General features: G+C 40.6%; 2 protein-coding genes across 3 annotated transcripts; one reads left to right on the plus strand and one right to left on the minus strand.

The window, feature by feature from the left end:
* Positions 1–315: 315 nt before the first annotated feature.
* On the plus strand, positions 316–7,206 carry psma4 (proteasome 20S subunit alpha 4). 2 transcript variants are annotated; one of them, XM_020660957.2, is made up of 9 exons: positions 316–398; positions 820–844; positions 1,371–1,413; positions 1,914–2,076; positions 2,269–2,346; positions 2,452–2,540; positions 4,342–4,472; positions 5,078–5,201; positions 6,919–7,206. In XM_020660957.2, the coding sequence occupies exons 2-9, from the start codon at positions 842–844 to the stop codon at positions 7,071–7,073; spliced, it is 786 nt and encodes a 261-aa protein (XP_020516613.1). In that variant the 5' UTR covers positions 316–398; positions 820–841; the 3' UTR covers positions 7,074–7,206. The 2 variants fall into 2 exon arrangements, with proteins under 2 accessions (XP_020516613.1, XP_020516618.1); XM_020660962.3 differs by having other exon boundaries at positions 361–398; positions 781–844.
* Positions 7,207–10,937: 3,731 nt separating this feature from the next.
* Positions 10,938–25,577, minus strand: oaz2a (ornithine decarboxylase antizyme 2a). Its single transcript, XM_020660750.3, is given in 6 exon segments — positions 10,938–13,905; positions 14,966–15,051; positions 16,091–16,263; positions 17,929–18,009; positions 18,011–18,077; positions 25,353–25,577. Coding segments are annotated over 6 exon segments (648 nt in total). The 5' UTR covers positions 25,463–25,577; the 3' UTR covers positions 10,938–13,774.
* Between the last annotated feature and the right edge of the window lie 435 nt (positions 25,578–26,012).

The following is a 26,012-nucleotide window of genomic DNA, read 5'->3' on the forward strand; positions in this document are numbered from 1 at the left end:
ATAGGTTAAATGTCATCAGCATTGTGGGTGATTCTAAAAAAGAGTTTAAAGGGTACTTTGAATTTAAAGGTGTCTTAAAGCCTCCAAAAAAAACTTCTCTTTTAAGGCCACTGACTGCTGCTGTTGATGGCTTTTCAAAATTAAGAAATATGAAAATCTGTATCCGTTTATCCTTTGATGAAGACATGGCAGCTAAATAACTGTAACCCTATCTTTTCCCTTAAGCCTTCTGTTTTTAAATTTATTTTTCACTGATATTTTTGCGTAACTGTCTGACTGTGGGCCCACTGATTAACAAAAAAAACCATCGTCAACAAAGAGGCGCGGCTGAATTACATCTAATGTAGCGTTTCTGTGACGTCATCGAAACGCGCCACACTGAAAGCTTTCTTGAAGCGGTAAGCATTTTATTCTCTACAAAGACAGATTAAATCCTCGTTTTAGTTCAATGTGATGTTATTATTCAATGCGTTTGTGTGAGAAATATAAACATGGAAGTGACCACGGTGACGTAACGTGTAAAATCGTGAAGCCAAGCGGGGTGTAAAAATTTTGTCGATTCATCTTCGTTTAAGCATCAAGTTAAATGTTGTCAGAGAAACATGAACACACTGATGTTATACTGTCCTTTAATAGTCATTAAAACAGTCATTATAACTTCACTTTATAAACATAGTAACTTTGACTTCTTAGCTGTTGGATTTGACATTTTCTGTCTTTCACTTTCACAACCTGAGAAGATTAAACAAACCTGGTTGATGCTGTTTCGTCGTTTTACAGCCTTTCAGCTGAACGTTGTGTTTGTTTTTATTCTGCCAGGCTTTGACTGCAGTTTCCCAACATGGTGAGTTATCTCAATGATGAAGGTGTTGATTTGTGTTGTTGCTGTTAACTTGTTGTGGGATAAAAACAAATCCTGTGTGTAGGTCAGTTAATAGATTCAGGTTTATGTTGTACTTTCTCTTGTTTTTGTTCAGTCTAAGTCAGCGAGGGCCACATTAATTTAAATCTGACTGCCAGAGGGGCCAAATTGTAGGATATAAAAAACGATAACAGTTAATTATGTCTCAAATTTAACTCAACATATGCCAGTGATCAAATATTATTATGGAAATATTTCTGGTTTTCATGATTTCATGGCAGATTTTGTCATGTTTTGATATATAAAAATTGTCCTGAGGGCCACATTGAGGGTTGACGAGGGCCGCATGTGGCCCCCGGGCCGCCAGTTGCCCACCCCTGGTCTAAGTCATTTACTACATCTTCTAGTCATATAGATATATATATAGCTATAATAACAACTGTAACGACCTAAATTCCCTCCGGGATTAATGAAGTATTTCTGATTCTGGTTTTCTTTTTCCTCTCAGTCTCGTCGATATGATTCACGGACAACCATCTTCTCACCTGAAGGTAAGAATAATTTCTGAATGATGTTTATGGTCAGGCAGCAGGTTGAATAATGTGACTGTTTCTGCCACTTGTTTTCTCTTTTTAGTTCGGTTAAAAAATTGCATATTTTACCTATTGTGAAATAGTCCTCAAGTGAGATTTGTGCGGAAATGAAAGGAAAAAAATTTGACTGTAACAGCGCAGGTATCTGATTTGCTCTTCGTAAATAAAAATGCACACAGACACACTGAAGTAATATAATTGTCTTGGGGCTGTTGTATGCTTTAGCATTGTTCTAATGTCAGTGTTTGGCCTATAAGTGTGTGCTGCTGTGGGCAGCGTTAAATGCTTTAACCACTTCCAGGGACAGAGGGGTCCCTGACTCTCTCTCGCATAGATTTTTGGGGGGTCCGGTATGAAAAGTTTGGGAACCCCAGTTCTAGACATCAAGGTTCTTTAAAATGTATTGCCTTTAAATGCTTCGTACTTGATATTTAGCACTGTCTCTGTTTCATTTGCAGGGCGTCTGTATCAGGTGGAGTATGCCATGGAAGCCATCGGTCACGCCGGCACCTGTCTGGGAATTCTAGCCAACGATGGAGTGCTGCTGGCCGCTGAGAGGAGGAACATCCACAAGCTGCTGGATGAAGTGTTCTTCTCTGAGAAAATCTACAAGCTGAATGAGTGAGTAACTACTGGTACTTCCTTGTAAAGGCATTCCTAGGGTTACAGAGCTTGTCATGCATGACTTTGATCTAAATACTTTTTTTTTTGTGTGTTTTGATTTTTGCCACAAACAATTAGAATGCATTGTGAGTGGGCAGAGACAACAGTGACAGTTTTTATCCTATCCTAAATGTTCCTGTTTCCTTGCAGGGACATGGCGTGCAGTGTGGCAGGAATCACATCAGATGCAAACGTACTGACCAATGAGCTGAGGCTCATAGCACAAAGGTGAGCCCCCCTCAGGAACACATTAAGTGTCCTGCAGCCAAATGATTCTAGTGAGACGAAATAGAAATAGAAATATGAAGGTGTTGATCTGTGTTGCTGTTCCAGGTACCTGCTACAGTACCAGGAGCCAATCCCCTGTGAGCAGCTGGTCACAGCGCTGTGTGACATCAAACAGGCCTACACCCAGTTTGGAGGTACAAAGAAGCATGACACAACTCTCTGAGAAGTCTTTGATCCACCTGATGAGACATGTTTTAAGATCATCGATCTATAATAATCTATAAAGAGGCTAACTTTTGCCTTTTTAATTTTTTTTTTAGTTGGACTATTTGGCCCAGCTTTGAACTTTTTATTTTGTCTTTTGTCAACAACTCAGAACTCATTTGCTGTCATTAGTTGAAAACCAATCAAAAACGCACTCGTGTACACAAAGTGTTGTTTCACAAGTTTCCAATAACTATCTGAGGACGGCAAGTTTCTGTACTTCTGGCTGGACTCGGATAAGCATTTTATTGGAAATGTACTTGGAAGGCTTTAAGGGCCGTGTGCAGATTATCCTGCTGCTGTCATATTTCCAGAATTTAGAGGATTCAGATGGCAAGTGTAAAGGTAGCATAACCTCTGGTCACAGTAGTGAGGAAGCTTAATAAACACTCACATCTTATTAAGACTTTTCCAAAAAAGAATATAACTATATTATAGTGTTTCCGTCTTAAGTGTTTGTGTAATTACTCGTGGATTTCTAGAACTTTTAACTTATTTTGATTTAACTCAAAAGGGGGTGGCCCATAATGCTAAGATTACTCTATAAGGTCGCGCTACAATGCCAACTAAAGCCCTATTCACACGGGACTAGTATTACCTGGGGACCTCATGTGATTTAGAAATTACCCCACCACGTCTGTGTTTCGTGCGGCGCATTCACACGGGATAAGCAAAGTCTGTGTTTTAACTCGAATTTACTGACATTATCCCCCGCATATGATGTCAAGTGTTAACCTTTCCTGCTGCGCCATTCCGACCGTGGTCAGAGCGCACAGGGGAGACTTATTGGTCTGCTCCAGGGCCGAAGTTGTAGCCCTCACTTTAACTGGGGTGCATCAAGATGTGAACAGACACGGAGAGTCCGGCTTGTAACCTGAGGTGTCAGGCCGTTTATTACGCACAAAAATCTCGAACTGTACATACACTTCAGATGCTGACAGTTTTTCGTCTGCGCTGATTCTGCTCCGGTCCCCGTCATCAGTAACGTGCATCTCGCACACACCTGCCGAACACAGCCTCCCCTCGTTCTCTCTCTCTCTGGCACTGAGCCATTCACAGACATACGCTACTAGTATAACACAAGGCTCTGCGTAATCTATACCTAAAAGATAGAAAAATGTTCCATGCATCTTATCATCTTTGGAGATTTCTCTCTACTGATGGATTTGAGCTTGCTCTTTCTGCGAATGGGTCTCCATGCTGTGTAGGTAGATGAGCCTCCTGGATTTGCACCCAAAATTCTATCAAAACTTTCATTTAGAATTGCCAACGCAGCCTGCATAATTCTCGACCGGGAAAAAGGCAGAAAAGAAGGTGCGGAGAACACAACAAAAACAAAAAACCACCCCAAATCACAGAGATACCGACTCGCACAGGACTGATATTATCACATAACCTCTGTGTTTGCCGAAATATGGTAGGTCATTTGCGGTGGAATTTTTACTTTCCAAATTATGGACATGGCAGATTCGCACGGAATTAAGATCACAGATGACCTCTGCATTTATTACAAATGACTAGAGGTCCCCAGATAATACTAGTCCCGTGTGAATAGGGCTTAAGACTGACTGATAGCGTATGAACTTTATGACAAATCAGGACAAGAGTTTTAAAACTACTCCTCACAAGTTTGAAAAGCTTTAGAGTTAAACATCAAAGCAAGAAACGACAGAGACCCTTCAGTTGGATCACTGTTATGACGTCATGGTATGTGTGTGTCTGTTCTCACAGGAAAGCGTCCCTTTGGAGTGTCTCTGCTCTACATGGGTTGGGATAAACACTACGGCTTCCAGCTCTACCAGAGCGACCCCAGTGGAAACTACGGAGGCTGGAAGGCCACCTGCATCGGGAACAACAGCGCTGTGAGTCTCACAGGGATTCAAATATCTTAATATTTGGACTTAAACAATGTGCAGATGTGCTGATAAAAAAGTGAAGGGCGTTAAAAACCTGCTATTCCAAAAACGGACACCAGAGGGCGCAGGTGCATTTAAAACACAGCAGTTATAAAAAGAAGCGTAGGCTCACAGTAAACACACATGCTGTGCCCTACATAGTGCTGACTCTTGTAAATCCTGAATCATGATGGCTCTCTCTAATCTGAGTGGGTCTCAAGAGGGCTGCACACAAAGAACTGTAGGTAACAGAGCAGCTTCAGAGCATCGTGTGAACTCTTTGTCCAGGAGACCACACAGTACCCTGAGTGCATGCACTTTTACTTTTTGGGTCGATAGTGAGGAAACACACACCTGGTCCTAACAGTGAGCATGTTCTTTCTCACATCGTGAGCTGTTCAGGAGCACATCTCAGATTCCCAAGAGACGAGGATAAATCAAGGTGTAAATGCAATCCTCACAAAAGCTAACAGATGAGATTCTGCAGGACTGACAAGGAGGACAGTGTTTTAGGACACAATCAGAGTGGTTTTAACTTTGTCTCTCTTTTTCTTTTCTTTACACCCCGATAGGCCGCCGTCTCCATGCTGAAGCAGGACTTCAAGGAGGGAGAGATGTCTCTTTCCACAGCTCTCGCACTGGCCGTCAAAGTTCTCAACAAAACCATGGACGTCAGCAAGCTCTCTGCAGAGAAAGGTGTCGATTTCAGTCAGATACTGAACATTCTAAAACTTTTCATCGATGATCACACAATATATTTTTATATACAGACATCGTACATTTAGACAAATAACTAACCATCCCAAGCACCTCTACAAAATGTATTAGAATTCCTTCTATGTGAAATGAAAAAACAGCTGGCTCATAGAGAAACATCAGACCCTCAAGGTTCCCTCGCCTCTAAAAAAAAAGCAATTTAACATTTCTCAACTCATTCTTTCAGTTCAACAGCTTTCAACTCTACCGATTGGTTCCATCTTACGGCTCTTACAGCACAGTTTGGAGGCGCACGAGGCAGCTAAACTGCAAGAACTAACTAAACAGATTTAAATCCATGCGTCACTGTCTGCTCAGCACCAATAGGTCAAAGATAGGGACTAGCTGCTTAACATGGTGGAGCCAAAAAGCTAAGCTCAAAGGAGAGAACATATTGGTCCTATATTCATCATGTGGACATGATCCTGACTCTGCAGAGACGGTAATATTGCTCTTTACCTGCTGGACATGGGAATAGGCAGCTGTTAACAAACAAGTTCACCATTAAATATTTAGGAATTGATAATGCATAATTGATGTGCTTAAAGCCTGTTGTGCTGCTCCTAGGGTGCCAAACAAGCGTTAATGCATCAAAGAAGGTGCCAAGTGCGGTTTAAGTATCAATAAAACATAACCAATCAACTGAGAGGCATTGATTAAACTACTGCAAACACATAACACCTGTATTGGATGTTGTCATAAAGGTCACATATAATCTTCTTTTTCAACCAGATTAAATAAGTCTCAGAGCTCCCCTAAACATGTCTGTGAAGTCTCTCTCTAAAAATCCACTCTGATCCTGTAATTGATCATGTCTATAAACCCCTCTAGTTCAGCTCTGCTCAGAACAGGCTGTTTCTGGGTCCGTAGCTTTAAAATGCAAATGAGCTGTGTTTGACCACGCCCCTCTAGAAGGTTCTTGGGCTTTCTTGCTCCATGCCTTATTATTTATGGTGAAATGGCAGAGTCAGGGCTGAACAAACACCTAGCTGTGGGAGCATCACCCCTCTGGGGTAGGGACTACTGCCCTTTGTGATGTCACAAAGGGAAAATCTCCAAATGGCCTGTTTGAGCACACATTTTCTGAAGTGGAGCAGGCAAAAGACGGAGAGGATGGACTTTTCTAATAATTGGGGGATTTGTAGACAGACTAGGGACACATGTAAGTGTTAGAAAAACATGTTAAAGTGCATTTTGCATAATACGTGACCTTTAATCAGTTATCATCGATAACAGGCTGTGTAGTAAAGTCTGAGTAACTGGATTCGTGATGGATTCATGTCCAACCCGAAGCACTGAGTACATCCTGTTATTCATGGAAACATGAGCACAAGTATAAACAATAACAGCACATACCAGAGATATAAAGGCTGACGTTTGTTTTCAGTGTGTGTTTGTCTGTATGTTTTGGTAGGTCTACAGACACAGTGATCTTTCATACCCGGTCAACCTGTATGATGTCTGTCAGGTGATCAGCAGTAAATCCTCTGTTAAAACATTTTCAAGCAGCCGTCATCACTTCATACCAAATTCCTCTTCTGCCATATATAGAAATGAAACATTAAAAGCCTTTGAAAAGTTTTTACCAGTTTCAAATGAAGCAGTAAATGCAGCAGCAGCCGATCCCTAAGTGTCTGACTGTCTTTATGTGTTTCAGTGGAGATCGCAACTCTGACCCGCGAGAACGGCAAGACCTGCATAAAAGTGCTGAAGCAGAAGGAGGTCGAGGAGCTGATCAAGAAGCACGAAGCAGAGGAGGCCAAAGCCGAGAAAGACAAGAAAGAGAAGGAGCAGAAAGAGAAGGACAAGTAGAGATGCTGCCCTTAAACTGTTTAAGTTTTGTGTGTGAGAATGAAAGTGAGCTTGTGAGTGACATGGTAAAAAAAAAAGAAGAGTTTTCAGGTGTTTGTATGCTTGTTTCTGAAAATAAATACAGTTGACAAATCATTGACTCACCGTTTGATTTCTTATTTAGTTTGTGTTTCAGTGCTGCAGACTTGAAGCTGTTTAAAGCTCAAAGCACTTGGCTTTGTTCAAAGTCGTAACACGTATTGAAACGTAAAGTGATTGAACTAAACTGGACAAAAACTCTGAACAGGTAGAAGAAAATCTGAATAAAAATTCACTCTTTTTGCTCGTTTCTTTTGCAACCCTCTTCAAAGGTCTCAGAGTTGAGACAGATCCAGTTCGTTACATTTATGTGGCTTAACAGTTGAACTCAATATGCCATTAAGGCACTAATGTGTGAGCTCAGTCTGTTACAGCGCAGAGCAGCTGGTCTTAATGTATTCTGCTGGAATCCTGTATTGCATACTTCATACTGTTATGAAACAGGACACTCCTATTACGCAATGATAAACATGTTTGTCTTATAGGGCTGTCAGAGAACTTAATATTAGGGACGGATTTCACAAACACGATTTTAAAAGAGTTTTATTACAAAACTGTCAATCAAGTATTTGTAAGTCACAGTTTTGCAGGTTGCCAAATCGCGGACACTGAATCTTCAGTGTTTAGCCGGCCCTGCATTGGTCTTGAAACCTTTCTGCTTTCTACAGTTGCCTTTTCTCAATTTTTCAAAAAGCATCTCCAATATTTATCCTAGTTTGACCACATTTATGGTGGTGGAGCTTATTTAAAAAATAGCGAGGCTTTGTAGGTCAGGTAGAATCAGTTCTATCTGAACTAGTAAGCTTGCTCGCTTTCATCGCTGCAACACCTGTTTGCTGTTTGCCTGGCAAACCAAGGGCCGTTGAAAACGGCAGTGTGGGGGTGCATTAAAACTGTCTACCTGCTCTGGTCAAAACAGAAACAAACCATTCTGAACTGGAATCAAATGTAGAAAGAGGACATACTGATTGCTGCACTGTTGTCACAGAAGCCAGAACTTTATCATGGCATGTTTCCTTAATGTCTGATGATAGAGTGAGGTCATTTTATGATTCAATTCAGTAGACATCTTACATACAGTAATGGTCCTTTAAGCTTTAGGTAAGTAACGATCCAACAGATTTCTTTCATATTAAGGAAGGTGGAAGGCAGGAAGGTTCTGCAGGAATTTAAAAAAGCTCTTATAGCTGATGCTACACTGTTCCACCATGAGGTACATTGAGCAGTTGTTCCGGTGCTTTTGTGCCCTTTAGTGATGGAAGTTTAGACTTCCAAGTTTCCATTAATTTGAACCCCTTAGAGACCTCTAAAACATACTTAAAATAACCCATGTCCACGATCTGATATTAACACAATAACATTTCCCCTACTAGATACATTTAGTAGCTGTTTTGGAGCTTTTCATCATTTGTTTGTTTGTAGTGTTCGTTATCAGCAGCTGGAGCTGCCCTTTAGTAATGAAAATAGAGAATAAGTTTGATACAAGGCGGTTTGACCAGAAGCTCCAGAACAGCTGCCAAAGAGACCTTGTGTCAGACTATTTTGACTACTGTTGTTTTAAAGACAAGGACAAACTTTCAATCTAGAATTTAATTTTGGACAAAAAAAAATCCTTAAAAGCAGCAAAAATCATCAGTGTCAAACTCAATCTCCTGATAGAGACCATGTAATAAGCATGAAAGCTCCTGAAAGTTATCGCATAAGGTGAGATTATCTTTTTAAATGCTGCTTCCGAGGTCAAGAATGAACTCTGAATGTCCCGTGTAAGCAGGCGTGGACAAAAGGTATTTTTAAGTGCTCCTAAATGAGAAATGAGAACATCTCCAAGTTCTACTTAAGTTCATGTAATGTGGTGGAAAGCTCCAGAACGGCTACATAATGGATTATGTGTTAGTTTAGTGAGGACATGATGAGATAATAGCAGAATCAGAGAAAAGTAGGTTTCCATTGGAGCGGTGATCCTCAGGCTGCTGCAGTGTAAGTCTCTTAAGAGCGGATTAGCCATTGACTGGCTGGTTTTAACTCTGCTCACCGGACACTGAGATGGCAGGACAGAGATGGGCAGGATCGTGCTGTGAGTGCAGATCATGTTGTAATCAGCCTCAATCTGAGGTGAGTTTATGTAACATTAGTGTAAGATTAAGGCCAGGAGGGGACTCTCTGACTCTTGACTTTCAGTCCAGCAGATTAGTGACACAGCTCGAATTCCTGACTTCAGATTTTTCACTGTTGTGTCATCACTTCTTCTTCTTCTTCTTCTTCTGGAAGTCGAGGAAGTAGGAGCCCTGAACGAAATATCACCCAATAAAAATGGATGAAACACACTTTAAAACACAAAACAGAAACAATTAAACATTATAAAGGAAACACAATTATTGGTACATTCTCATTTGAACTGATGAAGTTTCTGTCAATAAAATATTGTTTAGTGTCCATTGTTAAGTGTTGGGAAGCCCCCTTGTGATTGGCTTAAAGTTTAAAAGTGTGGAGTACTCTTTGGTTGATGAACGTTTAAGTTGAATACAAATGACATGACAAATGCAATGTGTGGTGGAGGGCTCTCTTCTCTAGCCTATGGATAGTTAGCTCTTAGGCACCTACCCACAAGAAACTGAAGGTGTGCATCAGTCTTCAGAGAAAAAAAACTGCTTGCAAAAAATAAAAGAAAACAACAAAACAGAAAATGAACACAAAAACCCCCATAAAAAACAATATACACAAGGTGTCAGTCGCCTAGTTGTTAGTGCACTCCCCATGTACAGGGGCTTTAGTCCTCAAAGCGGATGGCCAGGTTGGAATCTGACCTTTAGCTCCTTTCCCCACTCTCTTCCTGATTTCCAACTTTATCCACTGTCCTATCTCTACAATAAAGGCACAAAAGCACAAACATAAATCTTTGAAAAAGATCTCAGAACATCTCAGTGATCAACAACAAAAACAGAAAAAAAATGAGAATGTATGATTAGAAAACACAAAATTTCAAAAACTATTGATTCCTATATCCAATAAGTCTTGTGCAACTTTAAAGACTTGGATCCCTATTTTCTCAAAGTAGAGTGTGTGTGTGTGGGGGGGCTTCTTTCAGAGATAGGACAGTGGATTGAGTCATAAAAAGAGTAAGAGAGTAGGGAATGGAGCCACAGGTCAGATGGGCTGTTTCAGTTAACTCTCTGGAGCAGCGTTGTGTTGTTTTAAACCTGAAGACAACAAACTGCAGGTCAGCGCTCTGACCTCTGATGGCTCCTTCTCCTTTAAGAGGGGAAAAAAACAAAGGAGGCTGGGGGTGTATTAGAGACGCAGATATAGCCCAGCTGAGTTCATTCTGGCCTGAACACTGAAAATAGATCTCTAGATCAACTGACTGTGGAGGCTTCAGTCGGTCCCTGGCGTGAGGCCAAGGTGAGCTGTTCTGTGCTGTCAGCTGAGCTGGTCGGAGATTAGCCGCTGAGTCAGCGATTGGCTGAAACACAACTCATCACAACTACTGTTCCTTAAAAAAAAAGAAACACACTTTCATTTCCTAAATAATCAGACTTGTAGCGCTTCTCTATTTAATTTTTCTTATCTCCTGTCAATCTTAATCAGGGCCGCCATGGCAGTCTGCTTGTATAATCGTAGTTATTTCAAGGCCAACAGTTTGGTTTCTCAGTTTTCTAACCTTTGCCCAACCATGTGCGGTTCCCATTGGATGTTTAATGTGATAATAATAATAAAAAACATGTGACAGAGACACACATGCATCCCCTGAACCCAAATCTGTCAAAAAACAAAAACGAACAGAAAAAGTCTGTTTAGATAACAAGTTTTATTGTTCCCCCCCAAGACAAAATTTTCCAAAGTATACAAGAGTGGATTGTCGTTGAATGTTTGCTAACACTATTGTCACTGAAAACAAAAAATAGATCCCTAAAACTATCACAGTAAACATTAGAGAAATATACATACATAAAAATAGACCTCTGAGAAAAAATTCATATATTGACATTTCCTAACAGCTTATAGTCAGGGCTTAATCAGTAGCAATGAAGACTCGTATGTTCTGAACACATGCAGGAGAAGAACAAGAAGAAGAAGGCGGCCCCCACCCCATCCCAACACCAACATGGAACAGTCGACTATCATGTTTGTCTGAGGTGCAACAGGTAGTACGGCTGGCATGGGGAATGTAGGTTTATATTGCTTTACATACCAAACTAGGGATTCAATCAGCTGAATTCCAAAAAAGGACTTAAAATCAATCGTTTTTTACAGACACGGATTCTTTGGCGTTTTGGTTATAGAATGCTAAAAATAACAAAACCAAAAGTAAAACCTGCATAAGATTCCTCCTGTGTTTTGCATATATGGCAATAACCTGAAGTGCTGCTGTTTGTTGTTGTACCCCTCTGTCGAGTTTCCTCACATTAGGGTCTGAATCAGCATGGGGTGAAATATGGAAACTGTGAGACATTCTTCAATAAGACTTAGGAGTTAAAAAAAAAAAAAAAAAAAAAAAATATGAACATTGCATTCTCCTCTTTAGGCACAAAAAGCCCCCGATTTTAATCAAGCTTTCAGCTGACGTTGGGGAATCAAACTGATGACTCTTGGGGGCTGAATGAAGCCTCACAAAGCCCAGTTTGTGCCTCTCGTATGTAACCATTATTCCAGTCACAGGGTGTTTCAGTGATCTTTGGAAAAACCCAGAAGGTTGTTAAACAGAAGTTTGCACTGTTTGGGGGCTGATTTACAGCTGAATAAAATAGATTGACTGTTTCAAATCCAGATCCCCCCTCTCCCCTCTCAAGTTGTGCTTTTTTCAAAATCAAGACAGCAGCTGTAAATTTCATTGATCTACAATACAGAGCTGAATAAAACTGCTCAATAGAAAGGGATATATTTCCCTACATACTGTAGGAGCAGTAGTTCTCAACTCACCTAGCCTAAGGACCCACCACCAACTCCTTAATTTAAATCGCGATCCAGATTTCTGATATTTTTTTTCAACCAATCAGATTTATAGAATGAGAAAATGTGCAGTCTGGACCTCAGATGGTGCAAAACATGTGATGGAATAAAGAGAAGGAACAAAACCAGCATGTTTAAAGAGCGCTTCAAAGAATTTAGGACACTTTTTGTTTTCCAGTCACATGTTCACGACCCACTGAAAACAGGTCCCAACCCACCAGTTGAGAACCACTGCTGTAGATCTTGGATAGTTTTATTTATTATTTTCATTAAAAATAACACATTCCCTAATACTTTTAAGGGACAAGCAAGGACACTGTCATATCAAACTACCTGAATATAGCCAGTAAAAGACAGACAGGTTGAAATCAGGCTCATTATGCAAGCGACTAAATCATTTTCTTAACCCAATAGTTAAAAGAGGCACACAAGATGCTTACACACACCCTCAGAACAATCTTCAATGCTGTTTAACAACCTTCAAAGGCTCTTAGCTATCATTACTGTAGTTGTTTATTTTTTGTATAAAAAGATCCTTAGCTTGGTTTGAATTTGATACATGAATGGTCCAAAGTTGGGCTAAAGCTTCACCAGATTCAAACATAATTTTTTACACTTTAATGCAAAGAAACATCAAGTTGAGTTCCTCTTTCAACCGGATCATCTTACACCAACAATTATGCAGCTTATGATTCTTAAAAAAAAAAAAAATTCACTCTAAGCATTCGTTACTGTATGCGATGGGCAAAATAAAATGGAAAAACAAACGCGGCCATCCTCCTTTTCCAGCTTGTCAGTGACTCCCATCTTCAGCTTGACATGATTCTTTCTCGGAGAAGGAAGAGGAGGGATTTGCCTCAGCATGTTGGCAGCTTCCTTGTTGAGACATTCAACAAACATGCTGCTTTTTTTTTTTTTTTTTTAAAGCTGTGACACAAGTGGAGAGACTGGATATGGGTATTTTGGGCAGATAAGAACAAAACAAAACAGCAGAGTGTTTGACATGTGCTGGAATGATGCCTAAACGTACATCAGGAAAGACTGCAAAGACACGTTTAGATGAGCTTAAATGAAACATCAGGTTTTCACCCGTTATCTATATCATGAAGCAACACATTATTTTGACCGAACCCAACCCATAAAGTTTTTTTTTTTTTTTTTAGCCCTACCAGCACCGCTTGCATGTTTTTACAGACCAAAGTCTCTTCTGAAAAAAGTTTGAAGCTGTCAGAGAAGAGATATGCTTCCTGTTTGTTTGTCTTGTCGATGCCAGCACAAACTAAGAATGTAGCAACGAGACAAATCAGTAAGCAGGAAAAAATAAAAATAAAACAAGATGCATGTGGTGACTTAATTCAAGCTACGCCGCTTCCCATCTGCAGTTCTCCTCCGGGGATGAGAAAAGGTGGGAGGAGGGGGTGTCTGCATCATATGGAAATCCAACCGCTTCAAATCTCCCTCTTAAATCACAAGTCTGTTTAAAAGAAAGAAAGAAAAAAAAAAAGGTGACACCTTCCCAGTCGTTGATGAGGGGATTTCTGAGGGGAGAGGTTTGGGGTTTTGTCAGAGCGAGAGTCGAGGCAGAAGGTGTGTGTCTATTGGAGGCGGAGGGATGGGAAAGGAAAGGGGGGGGGAGTCAGGGTGGGAGAGGGAGGTGTCAGGAGGCCGTGTGGCAGTCACTCCTCGTCTGAGCTGCTGTTGTCCAGAGAGTAAACCATGAAGGCCAGATCGGACCGGGCAGGTACCATGGAGTTTCCCGGCTTCACCATCTCGAAGCCCATGTAGTGGAACGTCTTGATGATGCACACTGAGGAGGAAACGAGTCAGAGGTGTCAGAGGATGTGCTGCAGGAACCTGAATGATAACTGCATGCTAATATGTCTCATTTATTTGCTTAATAAAGTTGAAAATAATCTAAGCTATGACCTGCATGAACACTTTTCAAAGCATTAGTTTGAAACACATTTACGTCATTTACGGGATACACAGAATTCGACTCAGGGTTTTTCCGATTCTTGAGTGGTTTCTCGTTTCCTGATTTGATTCTCACGTGGCACTAGCCTGATGAGAAGTAAGAGTTGAATATGGCAAAGTTTCTCAAGAACATTTCTTTATTCACCAGCAAAGCTTTTCCAAACTTTATTTCATGGTGTTCAAAAACCCAAGGAGACTCATAGTTGCACACTCAAAGTTACAAACGATCTACTTCTAGCTTCAGACAGGGGACTTCTCTCTGTGCTCGTCTTGTTAGATCTTAGTGCTGCTTTTGACACTATTGACCATCAGATCCTATTATACAGACTAGAACATTCACTTGGAATTACAGGGACTGCTTTAAGTTGGTTTGAATCCTACTGATCAGACCGATCTCAGTTTGTACATGTTAATGATAAGTCCTCTATGCACACCAAAGTTAGCCATGGAGTGCCACAAGGTTCAGTGCCTGGACCAATTGTCTTTACAGTATATGCTTCCTCTGGGGGGGGGGGGGGTCTCTCTCTCTAGATTGATGTTTCTCACAACTGTTCACAACTTCTCAGAAAACTCCACATTCCATATTTGTATTTTTACAGAGATTAAATGTCAACATGTTGAGTAGTGAGGCTTCAAGGTGTTCAGGCGTTCAAATTTGCTAACTTTATTTGTTAACTGCCGCTTCCAGTATTTGAGCTTAAACACATGCGGCAACAACAAAGTTTGGCCCCGGGGGCCACATGGCTGCTTCATCCAGCCGTGAAAACACTCAGAAATAAATCTGTACTATTGATCGGGTGCACAATGAAATGTGTTATGAAATCAGTGTGAAAAAAGGTTGCGAGAAAAGAGATACCAAGGTGTATTTTTATGACTTAAAAAGAAGAACTTACATCGATCCTCTCTGTTTTTATGGAACCACAGGAACACGTAGTTAACTTTGAGCTTCTCCTCTGCGAACTCGAGCAGAGCCGTTAGCCTGAGGAGGACAGAACAGAACAGAACAGAGCGAGAGAGAGAGAGTCAGCCACTGAACAGGGAGAGGTGATGACGCACATTTTTTTTCTTTTTACATAAGAGCTGCAACTTTACATAATAATGCAGTGGCAGCTGCAGCGCCGGCTGCCCATACGACGGTGTGGGCTTTGTGCCCGCAGCAGGCGAGGTTACTGTGGCATGACATTGATTATAGACACAACGGCAGGCAATAAAACAGAAACTTATCAGCATCCATTTTGATTTAGCACGCACAGATTAAACACAATAAAAGCAGCCGCAGGTGTACAGTATAGGCCCATTTGTTATGCACACTTTCACTGTTTCTCAGAAGGAGTTATTTCTGTTTTAACACGGTTCATTTCAGGTAGTAAGAGGAACTTAAGACAGGGCTTAACCTAGTTAATAAATCTCCCATGTTCTCTGGAAACAGAGCAGCAGAGTGTTCAGTTCTCAAGACTGAGGTCATCAAAATTAGCCGATACTTCGATACGACGTGTTTTAAACAGATACAATCACAGTTTTTCCCAGTTTTCGGTAGTTAAGACAGGAAATGACCCAAAATTTGATACCTAAGATTTATATTTTTGTTGCTCAAAATCAAAGGGTATCGATACCATTCAAGTTTTACTATCGTATCGAAGTTTAAAATTCTGGTATTGTCGATTGCCGATAGCCTAGTGCTTAGGTGGCGTGCCCCTTGTACAGAAGCTATAGTCCTTATCATGGTGGCCGTGGGTTTGAATCCGACCTCGGCCCTTTGCTGCATATCATCACCCACTCTCTTTCCTCCCAACGTTTACTGCCTCCTTTCACCTGACCTTTCTAATAAAAGGCAAAAGAGGTCCAAAATATATTTAAAAAATCTGGTATTGTTGCAACCCCATTCAAAACACATTTTAAAATCTCCCTTAGTGAGACTTCACTGTAAACTCACAGCAGCATATTGTACAGATAAGTAGTCTATTTACCATTTAGTGTCAGGACAAATGTTTTAAAACAAAAAAAGGAAAGGGTCTTACCCTTCCTTGCTTCCCTCCATGAGCGAGCCGGTGGGGATCTCCAGGAAAAGGCTGTCTCCTGATAGAGCTGTATCCCAGAAGGCTGAGCGGCGCTCACTTAGCTGGTAGTGGAAGCGGAGAAAAGAGGGGTTTCCACTCCCTGGAGCGCCCTGTGTCACTGTTAACTTTTCATCCTGGATTAAAGCAGAGGGGACAGAAAGGAGCTACTATTTAGTTCATAGAGCGACAAATTCACACTGCAGCTACATGACACGGTTGCTGATGCAATTTTATTAGTTGATCCTTTTCAAAAGCTCGTTAAGGCTGAAATTTAATTCTGTCTGTGTTCCCTTTGGAAGATGTCAAAATGTGGCTGGAAGAGTTTTAATTATTAATAAAAGATATGTCTCTGTCTTCACCTCCCAACACAGATATATTAAACACTTCTCCATCCTCAGAAAACAATACGAAGATTTAGGACTAATTGTTGAGTGTTTGAAGAGCAAGTCGTCCGACTTTAAAGTGTTAACATGTTGAAACTTTATTGCCTTTACATTCTTCTTGTAACCCACTGCAGCACCGGGCCCTTTTAAAAATTAAAGGCAATAACTGAAAGCTTTTTAAAGAAGTGAAATGAGTCAAAGAGGAAGTGGTTACAGACATCTGAGCATCTTGGAGGAGAAGTAGACGCACTGAGGATGATGTGTGCCTCTGTCTTTATTGACTTACTGTCATGTCTCTCTTCAGATATTTGTCAAGCATATGATTGCGTGCTGAGGGCATGTGACAGCTTAGCACGAGTTCTGTGTCAACAGCGGTGATGGCCACGTTATAAATGTGTAGCCTCTTTGTTTGCAGCTTCATTTGGCTCCCTGCAGCACTTCATGCATTTATCGTTTCCTAATTATCAGGAGGATACGGAGGATGCTAAATGTCTGCATTCACTTGATCTAAAAAGAAACGTGTGCTACTACTGAAGCAGACGAGAAGACTCAAACTTTACTCTGTTTCTATAAGTCAGTGTGAGTGTATGCCAGACTTTGTCCATCCCCATGTGATGGAGCAGTTACGTTACTCAGACGCTGAGGACAGATGAGGACGTCAATATGACATTTAGGACTGATCTGTCTGATCCTAAATCTCTAATCCCTGGGGACAGTCAGTCACATGTCCGGGGTACAACTTGACACATGTGCACATGTCCACAGACACACACACAGCACTCAGTGTGCACACACCGACACATCACAGATAATAACATAAAATCATTCTATCAACTGTATTATTGTATTTTGAGATGTTCTGTCAGGCGTTCTTGAAGCGCTGCAGGAATAAACTCACTTGTTACGTTATATTTAAATGAGGAAGTGTGACAAATTAATGAATGAATTCATGCATCAAATCCAAAGCAGGTGCACAGGATGAGAACACAAAACGGATTAAAGGGTTTTTAAGCTTTATAAATGAACTCAAAGGGAGAGTCAGAGCGAAGCACTTAACACAATTATTACCTTTAGTGTGCACAAGACATCAGAACAACACATGTAGGCTTTTTTTTAACCTGTATCAAATCTTTAGAACCATTCAGGTTTCATCAAATTTACCTTTATCTCAAAATGAAATCTTTCAAAATACAAATCAGGGATATTATCTATTTTAATAACATGTGAAAGTCCCTGTTTAAAAGATAAACAGGACACATTTAGAGAAGTTCAGGCAGAGTTTTTGCATAATATTTGCATGACCATCCACACGACTGTGAGCTGTATTCACTTTCCAACAGGAAGCCAGCACTTCATGTCGAATGGGTTATAACATGGTGGCAATGTCATTTTGGGGATGTAAAAAATGTCCCTCACCTTGTGTAGGAGCACGCCGAGAGAGTGATCCCTGACCGTCCCTCGCCCACCCGGGATCTTCAGTAGTGGGTGAGGGGCATCAGGAGCACCACAGAGGCCCCGGAGACTGAGGGATGGAGCAGGTCAGCCGAGACCCCGCTAACCAGGAACTGGAGGGGGAAGGAACAGAAAAAAAAAGTTACATACTGGGTGCTCTCTCTTGAGTACAGTTTTAAAGTCATTTTACATTCAGCTTCAGTTTCAAATAATCTTTAAAAGAACAACATGACTTGAATAAAATGATTGTTTGTAAGCTCTTTTTTTCTCTGAAACAAAAACTCACTGGGAGACATCATAACAGCTATGAGATACGTTTTTCACTCCTTGCTGTTGTATGAAGTAAAGAGGACTCTAATGTAAAGTGACTGTACTGTGATTTCCTGAAATGCCCGCTGCCAAGCTTGTCAAACTGAACTGTTTGGACAGTGTTGGTGTTGGCTGCTGCTTAAGCTATTTAGTAGGCGATCCATTGTTTAAAGAGTCACTGAAGTGACCTATCCAGGCTCATTTTCCTCCATTGAACTCTATAAAAACAGCTAGAGCAGGAAACGGTTTGGCTGAGAGGTAAAAGCCTGTTGCAGCTGCAGCAGGACATTTTTAATCACTAAAGAAATGAAACCTGGGAGGTTAAAACTGCCAGATGTGCTTTGTGGCAATGCACTTGATTTATTTTGATGTATCAAGCATGCAAATAAGAACTGATCAATAACATATCAACACAGCAACGCACTAAGACAGACAAGTTTAACTGGAATTAAACAGTGCACAGTTTAATTTAAAGACTTGGCTTTGCAAATGTATAACATGGGCATACTGCACTCGATTTGTTTGTTATACAGAAAGCATGATGCATGAAATAATAATTGTAAACAACGATTTTTATTTACAGGAATAAGCCTCGGGGCAACTAACCGTGATACGCTGAAGTGAAACTGAAACACCTGAGGCAAAACTCTCAACTTAGATCTTCGCTATGCAGCCATACTTTCAATTCAATTAGCATTTGTGTGTTATTAGCAAAGATTAAGAACCAGTGCAACAACAACCACCACCTTCAGAGGAAGAAACTGGTTGATTTCACTCTGAATTAGTTTCTGATAACAAGAATTGGTGAACTGACTGCAACTGAAACCTGAGACTCATTGGTCCAATGTGCTGCATTATTCTTCCAACCCTGAGACTATATCCAAACAAACTCACATCATGTTACATAAAGAACAAAGAAAGAGAGCGTGTGATGTGGACGCCGTGTTAAAAAAAAATGCTGGAATTAAATAAAGTTTAATTCAATTGAATCTGCTGAAAGTCCATCACAGGCTGTTTGTTTACAACGATCCTGCTGCGACAGCATTCAGAGAGCCCTTGACGGGTCGTGCGTGAGGTGGAAGGCATGCATCATAAACAAGCACATGATCTGTAAACACCTCCGCAAATAGCTTGGAAGGCTTTCGGGAACACACATCTTAAACGTTTTGAGTTACAGTCATGCATCTCAGACCAGACATGATGGCAGCCGGCCGACGATCCTGGGACAGGCCCGAACACGAGTGCTTTGGGATTGCTCTAATGAAAGATTTGGGCCTTTTACATGAGTACATAACCTCAACAGCTTCCCTCAGTTTGTTTCCTAAAATTACTTTGACACCTTTACTGAAACCCGACACCTCACAATAACCCACAAGCTGAAGCTGAGCCAGCGAGATAGACCTGTTTTTGACTTTGTATTGGGCGTATCACAGTCATGTGTGCTCCTCTGCAGAGCCGACAGGTAGCCTGGACAACCTGATCTGCGTCGCTAGCCAAGAGGGTGTGCAATGGAAAACAAAGCTCATTATGTCTGTTCATGCCCCAGCAGCAACTGCACACACCCTTTCCCTGTCTCGTCAGGGAGAAGGACGTTTTTGCTGCTCCTTTAAGAAGTTAAGACTTATTTCCTGCTCCCGATAAACAACATTCTCTGAGCTTCTCTGTCTTATCTTTCTCTATGTTACATTCTTGTTTAGGTGACCCACACCTGGAGCTTCTCTTACTGCATTGGAAGCAGAAATTTTCAGATCCTTTACTCGTTATGAAGCAGTAAAGCTGCAATAATTAGTCTGTGTTGAAGCCTGCTGGTTCCACAAAAGGGAGACGTTGGTATCCACCCTGTTGAAAGACATCAGCAAATAATGCGGCATGATCTGATATCATTAGCCAATGTGTCCCATCAATTCAATGCTGGCAAGTTAGTAAACCAAACTGCTGATTCAGCCCTAATTTTCACAATTCGTGCATCCTTGTATCAGCGTTCAGGTTCAGTGGCACTTTTTTCAGAGTTTCGGATGTTTTATAGATCAGACAGTTGGTTGATTAATCAAGAAAATAATCCGCAGATGAATTGATAATGACTATATTTGATAGGTACGGCCCTAAAAAGCAACAACCATCATAATCAATCATGCTTAGTTACAGTATAAATCTGGGATTTAATTATTAACTATACAGAAAATTGACTCCATATCACAATAATATGAAACTTTATTATTACAGGTGCCGTATCATTTCAGCTAAACTTCTGAGTGGTTAACCAGTAAAAATGCAAACGATTGGATAAACTAATGAAAAACGATTGAAAAAAATAAGAAAAGGAATTGGGTGATTATAGGCATCGATTCCACTTCTCGCTTACAGAGAAAACAGCAGGGAAAGGTGCTTAATAACCTAAATACTGATGTAAAAGGAGTCATGTAACATCTATAGAGCCAGTGTTCAGCAGGAAAAAGTTCAATTTTAACTCTTCAAGAATCCCCTCTCAGGCTGGTAAAGCTTCGAAAGAGTGAGGAACGCTGGCCAGCCTCATTAAAACAGTCTGAGAGCCAAGAACTTCTGTTGATTTATCCCTGATAAACAAGCTCGATAGAGACTGTATCGGGGACAACAGGTAGGACGCAGATGGAGGAAGAGATAAACACGCTCGCCAAGATGTCAAGACCTGCTTCTCTTTTTCCATCTTCCCTTTCAGAGGCCGACATATGAGCCTGTCCTTGACCAAATGCCAGCTTGTTTTGAAAGGCAACACTTATGTCCTCTGACATTTCAGACACACTCCAAAGCAGCCCTCCCTCGTCCCATGATGCCATTTTAGCTGGAGAGTTGCGACCTTTAGACCCCCCAATAGGTCATGAGCTGGCGCTAAAACAGAATGTAGGTTATGGATTTTAAAAAAAGATTGTCTTGATGGGTGAAACCGACTCAAGCACTGACATGAAGACCAAGCACACTGACAAGTCTGTGCTGTATTAATATGCTGACAAGGATTTAATCATCTCTGTGATGCAATGAGGCTCAAAGATGCCAAGTGCGTCATGGTCTCATCCTGCAAGGACGGGTGAGCGCAAGAGAAATGTGTTTTTTTATTCTTTCTAAGGATGGACGCTTCCACTTCCAGTTTGCCCTTCCTTAGTTGGGAGTTGTTTTGAGAACTGATTCAGGTGGATTGTTTCGGGGGATGCGCGGTCGGGGGTTGAGCCCTCGCTGCTGTAGCAGGGTTTGGTCGACCGCCAAGAAACACACGACTCATCCAAAACAGGAAGAGCTGTGGTAGGCTCTCCAAGAAGACTGAAACACAAACCTCCTTCCAACACTATAATCATCGGCTTTGCAGTGGAAAAAGCCTAAGTTTAAAGCCAGGTAGTAAACAGAAATAAGCTTATTAGACCCTCTATAAAAATAAAAAAAAAGAAATTGTGAAACAATTTAAGTTGTAGACGTAGACATCAGGTTGCTGTATACAGGAAATAAACAGCAGAGTCCACAGACTTCTCGTGACCTCTGGGAGTTTGGCAGAGCAGCAGGTCGGAAAAAGATGCTGAGACAGAAACAGGAAAGGGACATGTGCGTTGAAAACTTAGTGTTGGACCCCTCTTAAATCCCATTTTGACCCCTGGGGTCAAACTGTAAATACACAGAGGAAAACAAAAAACCAAACCGGTCAACAAATCAGTGCTAGTACAATGCAGGATGTTCTACAAACGCTCATTTGTTTTTTCTGGAAGTTTGTATTCAGGCTGAATATTGACTCAGCAGAGTACATGAAGCTAAACTGATCAACCAATCAGACGGAGAACACCTGAAGATTTCAGTTTATTCTACAGGTATTATTCATGCATATAAAAAACATTGTAAAAAGATGATCTGAAATAATTTAAAAGGTCGTGTGACGTTTATTTTCATCAATTTTAAAATATATATTTTTTAATTTTATTTATTTACCCTAAAAAATACAAGTTAACAGAAATGCATGCTAACATTCCCACCACTACAATGTTTGCATATGTTCAAATTTTATTTGTACTTGGTTAGATGCAAAAGAAATTCTGCCAAATTTGATGGCGATCACATCGGTTTTGTAGTGTCAGAAACTAAAGTATTAATAAGTGAAAGACAACATTTTACCCTAAGGTTGGATCTATAGATGAAGAGTTTAAGGTAGAATGTGCGACTTTTTGATCCAGTAGATGTCGCCCTTGAGCACCAGCATGAAACCAAATCAAACTGCTGTTTGGCGACACCTCCGCCATACTGAAGCCCCCGCCCTCCCCGACACACCTCCAACCCCCCCTCAACCAGGATAATTAGTTAGCTCATAGCTTCACATGCATATACATTTACACAGAATTACAATTATCTAAATACGCTTATGTGACATTCAAACAAGCAGCACATTTTTTTGTTTTCTTTTCTCTAGTCCTTTGCTATAACAGCTTTTATAAGCGATGGGAGGAGTCGGTTTTCCCGTCCATGTAAACAAGGCTCCAACAACAACAAAAAAACAACACAACCAGCGGGACTCGTGCCTAACCCCAACCCATAGGATAAACTTGATTTCTGATGTGAATGTCACACATTCATGTTTAAAGACATCCCCAAAGTTCTTAGAAATCATCTTAAGAGGTATATATTTTTTTCCAATCGAGCCAACAGCTGTTGTGATTTCCATCTTGTAGAACTACAAACATCAGCACTCTCTGTTGTCTTGGTATAAAAAATCTTTAGAGAAAAACGAACCTTAAAAGAAAAAGTGCCCATAAAATCCATGTTCAGATACAGATAGACTTCACTCTTCTTCCCATGGACAATTCAGGATCATGACAAATTTGACAACAAACCACTCGCTTAACGAAACCTCAAAGATATTCAAGACTTAGAAATACAAGACAAGAAAGTGTTTGAAAGTACAGGCTGAGTTTGGTTTGTCAATCCATCTCCCATGTTGGTTTAATTCGGCTTTGTTGGGACAGTTTGGTAAGCCTGTGGGAATGATAAACAACAGTCTGACATCAAACTGAGGGATGAGCCTCAACAGAAAAGCCACATCATTATTCAGCGTCTTATAAACACTGCCTTTGAGCCTGCATGTCTGATACCTGTTTTGAAAACATTGACTTTGGCAGCCAGGGAATGAGTTCATATATTCATGTCATCATCATATTCATCATGTGATGACAACTAAAATATGATTTAATATGCAGCACCGGTACAATGTGTTCCTCTGAGGACTTGTATGTGCCTGCAAGCTCGCCTGAAGTCACCTTTAATAGCTGAGGTGACAACTCAGGATGTCAGCTAAAACTGTTGGCACCGTTAACGTTTTGGTTTCATTCCAGAAAGATTCAACCGCACTCTAACCCACAATCTTCCGGCAATCACTGAGGAGATCAGTCTGACAGTCAGTCAAAGGGGAGGCCTTGTTTTCTGACACTCAAGTCAGATAATCCAGCTGTTTCTGACTGAATTCACTCCTGTGTTCCTCTCTCACACACACACCAACACTTTTCATTGATGCTTGAGAAGTGCACCAGGAAGGGAGGAGGGGTGGCTTATGTAAGAAGGCTGATGTAGGCCAGTTGATGCCTTCAGCTGACAGAGCCATAACAGTCAGAGGGCTAATATAGTCCCTGCTCTGGCACAGAGCAGCAACGGAGCTCTCCCCCTCTCTCTGTGTGTTGCGATGATGAACCCACAGAGGACCAAAACAAAGCATATGCCTCTGATTACAAAAACCGAAAGCAAAAGTAAACACACCCATGACAATGCATCATTGCAGGTGCTCATAACAATATTATTCTAGGTCTACACCACCTGATGCAAGACATATTACAGAGCCACCAAATCTCCCCATAGGACTCCTGTGCTGATCCAATAGGAACATTAGTACAACATAAAACACCTCAGCTGCAGCAGAAGTCATTATGTGATTCTGTTTGCACACTGGAAACGGTCAAAATTCTGGAGCAATGAAGATAATAGTATGATGCGATCTCCTGCATGTACAGTCGTAGACAGAAAGCCAACACTAAACAAACTGTAAGGAGGGCTGCTACTAATGATAATGTCTATTTAACACTGTATTTTTAGCTAAAGAAAGGCCTCTCACAAAGTCCCAGAGACTCTAATTGAGTCAGTGTTTTCTCTACATATCTTGACAGAGGGCATCCTTCATATAACACAGTTTGTGTGTGCTAAAAATTCCATGTACAATGATTTAAAAAAACCTCTTAAAAATCGGTTAATCAACACATTAAAGAACTGAAAGCTAAAAGACTTTGGACATTTCTCTTGAAAAATTATTCAAATGATTATTAAAACAGTCTTAGGTTAGCTTTTCTCTCCATCAACTTTCTCATTATCGCACTTTTTCTAATGAGGTTTTTTTTTTTCTCCTGTAAGCCGTTCATTCATTTCTTTAGTGATAACAAGTAGCCCAATTATTGATAATTACTTCAAACAATTAATCAGAAAATCTATTTCCCAATCACACCTCGGCCGGCTTCTCCAGATCCTTAAATGAACTTTCCTCTGATAAAGATAAATGCAAATATCCTTTGAGTTTTAAGGCTTTTGCAACTCTTAGCATTAAAAACTTGTAGTTATTCCACAGACCACAGATTTTTACTTTTGGTAGAATAATTTACAAATTCATCAGTAGTAAAAAAAAAAAAAAAGTTGTGGGTTCAGCCAGATTTATTTTACATGGATTTAAAAAAAAAAAAAAAAAAAAGCACAGAAAAGGTTCCCGGAAGAAAATGAATACTTAAAAGGGAGGACAGGTTTCCTTCTTATTGTGTGACCTAAAGTCCTTCACACCCAGCAAGTAAGCTTCACTCCTTTGCACAATCATTATAAGATTAAGTTTGTTTTATTATCAGTGTCTGCTGTACCATGTTTGGCGAAGTATCTGCAGCATCCACCTCTACATGCAGACACAGTAAAATAAGTGGTCTGCAAACATTAGTTATCTAAAGCTAACCAGGTTACTCTACACCTGCTGAAACAAACAGCAACTGTCATCCAGATATCAACCATCTGTTTTCAATGTTTCCAGAATAAAATGAGCATCCTCCTACCTTTCCTCGGTGTTCAGCATGATAGCTTCGAGGAAACACGGGTCTTTAGCTCCTTTTTGACAACTAAAACAATTACTATTGAGTAAAAACTCCACAGAAAAGTTCACCATTCGTAAGTCAAGGTGAAACCTTGTCGCTGCAAAGTCTTTATAGAGCGACTTTCTCCGAGAGAGAGGAGCGAGGGACTTGTTTACTGCGTCGCTCCACACAAGCGAGTCTGCGGCGCTGTAGCTGCAACACGGGGTATATATATATAGAGAGCTGCAGCAAAGCATCATGGGTAAACTCACACCAGGAAGTGAAACTGTGACCGCGTAAACAGACTTGTTTTCTCTTCTACGTCTTTTTAAATCATCATTTTAAATCATGAAATATACAGACAGAGTTATCAATACATACACAGGAACAAGATACGAGTAGAGTCACGCTAAGCTCTCAAATAAATACATTAAATAAAGAGCACAAGTGAAGAGTTTCAGCAGCTTTCTCATTTTTTGACTCACAATTTCTAATGTTTTGCTCACTTTCATTTTTAATTGCTATGAATATAGGCCTAGGTTTGGAGATGACTAAATTTGGCTTTTTGGTTAAAGTGTTTTCCTAAAATGATCAACAAATTACACATGTATCATCCTTTTTTAAACTCATGTTATGGAAACC

This window comes from Labrus bergylta, chromosome 7 (assembly GCF_963930695.1).
Source record: "Labrus bergylta chromosome 7, fLabBer1.1, whole genome shotgun sequence".
Taxonomy (NCBI): Eukaryota; Metazoa; Chordata; class Actinopteri; order Labriformes; family Labridae; genus Labrus; species Labrus bergylta.

Coding starts and splice junctions, on each gene's coding strand:
- psma4 (XM_020660957.2), top strand. Junction 2,077..2,268: donor AAAATCTACAAGCTGAATGA/GTGAGTAACTAC, acceptor GTTTCCTTGCAG/GGACATGGCGTGCAGTGTGG. Junction 4,473..5,077: donor GCATCGGGAACAACAGCGCT/GTGAGTCTCACA, acceptor ACACCCCGATAG/GCCGCCGTCTCCATGCTGAA.